The sequence below is a fragment of the Phaethon aethereus genome, assembly GCF_964289735.1.
Source record: "Phaethon aethereus genome assembly, chromosome: 2".
Classification (NCBI taxonomy): Eukaryota; Metazoa; Chordata; class Aves; order Phaethontiformes; family Phaethontidae; genus Phaethon; species Phaethon aethereus.
The window spans coordinates 113,280,900-113,286,899 of record NC_138582.1 but is presented as its reverse complement, the minus strand read 5'-3'; the positions used below and the strand labels follow the sequence as shown (position 1 = coordinate 113,286,899).

The 6,000-nt window shown below is 50.2% G+C and overlaps 1 protein-coding gene across 1 annotated transcript in view; it reads left to right on the top strand.

Moving 5' to 3' along the window:
* The first annotated feature begins 1,003 nt into the window (after window positions 1–1,003).
* VOPP1 (VOPP1 WW domain binding protein) overlaps window positions 1,004–6,000 on the top strand; it is a 65,178-nt gene continuing 60,181 nt past the window's right edge. Inside the window, exon 1 of the mRNA XM_082014912.1 lies at window positions 1,004–1,220. Coding sequence (XP_081871038.1) covers window positions 1,170–1,220 — 51 coding nt within the window. The 5' untranslated portion in view covers window positions 1,004–1,169. The remainder of the gene's footprint in view (window positions 1,221–6,000) is intronic.

The following is a 6,000-nucleotide window of genomic DNA, read 5'->3' as shown; positions in this document are numbered from 1 at the left end:
CAGTGTCTCATCACCCTCATTGTAAAAGATTTCTTCATTATGTCCAATCTAAATCTTCCCTCTCTCAGCTTAAAACCGTTGCCCCTTGTCCTGTCACTACAGGTAAAAAGTCTGTCACCATCTTTCTTATAGGCCCCCTTTAAGCACTGGCAGGCTGCAGTAAGGTCTCCCTGGAGCCTTCTCTTCTCCAGGCTGAACAAGCCCAACTCTCTCAGCCTGTCCTCATAGGAGAGGTGTTCCATCCCTCTGATCATTTCGTGGCCTCCTCTGGACCCTCTCCAACAGGTCCATGTCTGTCTTGTGCTGGGGATGTCACAGCTGGACACAGCAGCCAGGTGGAAGAGCACTCACGACTGGAGCAGAGGGGACAGTCACCTCCTTCTACCTACACTCGGCCTTGCTGAACTTCGCGAGACTCCCGTGGGCCTGCCCCTCCTCCCCGGGGCCGGCATCCTAGACACCCCGACCGGCTGCTCACCTGCCCCTGGGGACCTGGCGCAACCTCTCCCGCGGCAGGCCGCCGGTCTGCGGGGTCAGGGCAGGTCAGCAGGGCCGGGGGGGTTCGCTCTCCCGCGGAGGCGGGGTCGCCATCACGGGCGCTCGGCGCACCATGTGGGGCCGACAGGGAGGCCGTTACCCACCGCCCGGGGGGGGGGGTTAGCCCGCTCCCCCCGCCCCTTGCCGCCACCGCCCCCTGCCGCCACCGCCCCCTCCCGGCCGGGCAGAGGCGAGGGGCGGGGCCGGGGCGGGCCGGCTCCTCTCCCCGCCCTCAGCCGCGGCGGTGCCCGGCCTCTTTGTGCCGCCCGCCCGAGCACCGCGCTGCCCTCCGCTTCGCCTCGCCCGGCCGCGGCGCTGCGTGCTCGGCCTCCGGCCGTCGCGGGGACCGGCGGCTCAGCCCGCCCTCAGCCCGCTGCGGGGCTTCCCCGCCCCGCCGCCGCTTTACCCCGCCTCGTCCCTCTGGCCCCGGCGCGGGCTTCTGTCTGCCTCTTGCCCCGGGCTGTCTGTTAGTCCGCCCTGCTCGCTGCCCCTCCGTGCCTGTGTCCGCGTTCCCCTCCGCCACCCCCGGAGCTCCCCCGCCGCCGGGGATGGCGCCGCTGACAGCGCCCGTGCGCGCCTGAGCCGGCAGGGGCGAGCCCGCCGCCGCCGCGGGAGGAGGAGGAAGAGGAGAGATGAACCGCTTCCAGCCCGGGGTCGCGCTGCTGCTCTCGCTGCTGTGGGAGGTGAGGTGGGCGGCGGGGGGGAGCGCTGTGCTGCCGGCCTGCGGCGGCTCCGTCAGCCCCGCGGCGGGTGGCTCACCCCGGGAGGACGGCGCGGGGGGGAGTCCTGCCGTCAGCCGCGACCTGACAGCGGGGGGGGGGGGGTGTGTGTGTGGGAGGTGGTGCTCCGGTATTTATTTTGGGGATAGTGTCCTTGCCGGAACGGGCTTGGCTCCATCAGCTGCCGGGCAGCGAGCGGTTAGGGGTGCGTGGGAGCGGTGGTGCCGGGCCGGGCAAACCCGGCTCTGCTGCCGTGGGAGGCTGCCGGGGCGCAGTAGTTACGGCGGTTAGCAGCGGGCTGGCTTGCTTTCCTTTTAATGTTTTATTGCGGGAGCGGAGAAAGATCATCTGTGGTGTGCCGGAGCAGAGTAACGCGGGACCTGTTAGGCAGGGGCACAAGGTGTTGGAAGCTGCCTCTTCCTAATAAGCTGGCTAGCTCTCCAAGGGACACGAAACGTACGTCTTTCAGTAACGCTTAAATAGAAGGTGCTTTTTTTTAAAGTGTTATTTTCGGTATCCTTTCGTGGACAAAGTGTACCTTGCGAGGTGGAGGCGCGGCGGCAGCAGCTCGGGAGGAGCCGTGGCGGCGCGGAGTAGCGTGGTTAAACTTCTCGGAAAGCCTCGGTAGCGCAGCTTTGGTAGTGACCGTAAGCAAGCAAACAAACACAAAAAAATTATCAGCTTACATTAACTGGAGGGGGGATTTATTACGTCACGCAGTTATGTCACAGGGCTGGCAACCCAGCTTCTTTTTTAGTAGGCAGATCCACAGAGGTTTGCTGGTGGCCAGCTCTCTCTTGGTCTTTGGTTTCACCTTGGGGGCTGGTGGCAGGCTGGGGGGCATGGGTAGCCACACTGGGACAGGTTCATTGGTGGGCACGCCGCCACGCTGGAGTCATCGCCGAGACAGGTGTGGTGGCAGCGTGCTGGAGTGGCTTCGGAAACACCCGTGGGCTTGTCTTAGGTATGGCTTTACGTTTATAAAGCCCGGAGGCAGCCTAGCTGAAGGTGTCAGAGGGATGGAGAGCTGCGTTGCCTCTGTGATGGAGCAGTTTAGACAGAAAATTAATTATTTAAAAAAACCCAAACAACAAACCAGCATATCACCAAACATGGAAACCAGCAGAGTGCTGTCTGTGTAATTATTGTTTTCAGTAATGGGTATAATTCTCGAAAATGATGTTTACTACGTGTTTATGCCACCTACGTAGATGAACGATTTCTGGTATGTTGCCCACTATGTCATCCAGCATCATCCCATTAAAACACTCAGATCAAAATCATCATTTAATGTAAATAAATGTAACACTCTTCAAGTTAATTGGGCTGTGTCTCATTACCCTGGCCCAGAGCCTGGCCCGCAATTGCTCCTTGACTGTGCAGAAGCTCCTCAGAAAGCACAAATGACAAAATGTCGATTAAATGAAACGGGCACCAGCATTTCCCAGAGGGAATTTGTTCATCTGAGAGTGTGAAAGGCTTTGCCCCTCCAGGATCTGTTAGATTAGATGGCCCTGGTCTCTTAACGTGTATTCCGCTGAAAAAGATCCTGCGTGCCTGAAAAAAGTAATTTGCATTAATCCTCTTTGGATGTAGCCCATGTTGCTGTTATTTAAGCTTTTATACTGATTTTAATTGTGGTTGGTTTTTTTTGCTTTTTCTTTTAATCTAGAATGTTGCCATCTGGTTTTGTGGATTTTTTTTTTTCTTTTTTTGGAAGTGCTTAGGATACCTTTTTAAATGAGGTGCTATGTAAATAAGAAGTATTACAAATTGTTTTAAGTTGTACTCCATGGGGGAAAAAAGGCCCAGAAACAAAATGCAGGGGGTTTAAATGACTGAATCACAAACAGCTGGTTGTTAGAAGGTTTTTGGTATTTGAAACTTTTGCTGTCTTCTGCACTAAATTCCATACTGGCTATTATCTGAAATAGTGTTGTTACAATTTTTTTAAATCTATTTGCAGCTTTGACATGATCTTAGTTAATATTTAACACAGTGTGAGCTGAGGAATATGTTTTTCATTCAACATTCTGCAAAAGGCTTTGACTGTTATCCAAATAATGGGGCGTGGGGGGAAAGCTATTTAGCCCTTCAGATTAATTTGCAGTAGTTTAGTAATGTTTGAAGTTCTCCTTGCTTAAATTACTCAAAATACTTGTTGCAAGACATTCATGTATTTTCTGTCTGTGTGCATTCGAAAACACTATTTCTGGTCGTGACAAAAGGAAGAAACTCCTTCACAAGTAAACACACATAGAATTCAAGGTGGGTGTGAGTTTGGATGCAGGGAGTGTTTCTTTGTGGCTTTCAGGCTGAAGCCTAGGCAGTAACTGCGCTGCGCTCCCGTGGGGAAGCGGTGGCTTGCTTTTCCTGATGCAAAGGCAGAAGACGCGAAGGAGGGACCGAGGGGCAGGGGAAGGCACTTGCGTGTGCTGGTGGGGCATTTCATGAAAATGACTGAAGGCATCGCTATCGAAGCAGGATTTACATGTAAGAAATTGCTGGCTCTCGATACTCGGATGCTAGTCCTTTCTCTAGAAGAGCTTGAGAGACACTAATTACAGAAGTACCCAGAGAGCTGTGGTGGTAGGAAAGGGGGATTAATTCAGAGTTTTCTTGTTCAATGAGGGTTTCTCACCGTAACCACAAAGACCTCCCATGATGGAAGAAAAATCTCCACCCTCTGGACCCAGGAAACTCTGCTCCGAGAAGAACTTGTTAGGGCAGAAAAGCCAAAGATGCTGTGAGTTTTGCTCATAACCTAGTCACCACTGAACAGTTTGACGTGTAAGCTAAAATGAGGAACTTTTAAGGTAGATAACTTGACAGGTAGCTTTGGTTCTTGCAGGAAGAAATCAACACCGTTGAATCTTCATCCATTTGTCTTTTTCAGATTAATTTGTCTACTTGGAGGTAGCAATGTGTTATTAACCGCAGTTGCGTGAAACGCCCTTTGTCCCCAGGGGCCTGGATGTCTGGTAGACCCGTAGCACTGGGGTGTGTGACTTCAACATTCACGAATAGCCAGTGGCCTTGCTCGCTAGTGTGGCTTGTGGTTCCACTGACAGGACTGCATTTTGTCTCAGTTTTGTATGAGTAGGTGGCTCTCAATTTTATGGAAGGTTTTGAGGAGGTCCTTAAAGCGATGTCTGTTTGGGGTGTATATATCAAGATTTTCTGCTTTTACTTCATCAGACATCCCAAGGGCTTTGGCAGTCTGAGCTTAAATGTGGCTTTAATGAATAGCATTGTCTTCGGGATGGGCCAGAAAACATCTAATCAAGCAGCCCCCTCGTGCCCTTGATGAAACAAGCTTATTTTCAGCCTGAATGAGGGCACCAGAGGATCCATGTATGGCTTACTTCTCAGTCTGAGTGCTTGCTTTCTCTCCTGCAAGTTGCAGAAGTGCTAGGTGTAGGAGAGCTGGGTAGCTGAGGATCAGCTCGAGGATGGAGAGGCTCAGCTGTTTAAGCCTGTGCTGCAGTGGTAATAAAGAAGGAGTTTTATTGTTACTGTTGCTGAGCAGCTTGGTGGGTAGCCTCAACTTGCAAAACTGTCAAATAATTTTAGGTGTCTAAGCTTCTGGTTGGCCCATATAGTGTGTCCAGAGGAACCTAGGAGCTAATGCAACTGCCTGAATATTTAAGTCAAGCTTTTTAGTGCTCTTTATTAAGATAAGCTGAGGCCTGTGGTAGTCACTGTAGGTGGTGTGAAATGTGGGTGAGAATCCCACTGGGAAGTTTTCCATGTGCCTATACAAAATTTAGATCCTCACTTTTGGAAATACTAGTATTGATACTTCTCCACACTCAGTTTCTCATTACTAAAAATTATAACATGGATGCTGATAGAAATACTGGTAACTGGATGGTTTGGAAAAAAGCGATCAGTATAGTCCTCTTGCTAATTTGTCAGATGAAAGATATTACAAAAGAGTCAAGTGCCTTATTTTAAAAGAACGAAAGAGTGGACATGTCATATGAACAGCAAAATGTGTTAACTTGAAATAAAAGTCAATCCTGACAGTCTGTCATACAAGATTTATTTACATAAAAGCAAAGTTGGCTGGTGCTGCTCAGTCGGGTAACTGTTGTGTGGAGATTTTTATTATTATTTTTGTAAGTGGACTTCAACAGGACAAATTTTAGCAAATAATATAAACCTAAAATCTGTGTCCTAAAATCTCTTCAAACCTGAAGAGGTTTTTTTGTGGGTTTTTTTTTTTTTTCTTTACTGGTGTATAAGCACATTAAGATGGGCAACATTTTGATCATAGTAGGCACAGGTAGAGTTCAAGAAGTTGTGAGGATTATGGAGAAACACCCCACCCCCCCAGTTTCCAATACTTTTTTCTATCTGTTAACTGTCAGGGTTTCCTTTATGTGCAAATCACAGGAATGTGTGTATTCTTGAATGTACGAATGCGTATGCACACCAGGGTCTCTGACGTCCCTCTCTGTGGAAGCCCACTGTCTTTTTGATGTTTTAACTCTTGCAGACTTTGTGTCAGTGAGTGGTGGGAGGAATAATCCTGTTCAAACCGATGGGGAAAATTCTATCCCAAAAATTCTGCGAAGGAGTTGTTGGTGTAGATGTGTCCATTAACCCTCTCCTGCTTGTTTGTTTTAGTTATGTAGGTGCTTAGCAGCTTAAACAGTATTTGTGAGGGTTTTTTTTTTCTTTCCCTCTTGCAGCCGGTTGGAAAGCAGCTATCACATTGCTGAGCAAAGGCAGGAGAGAG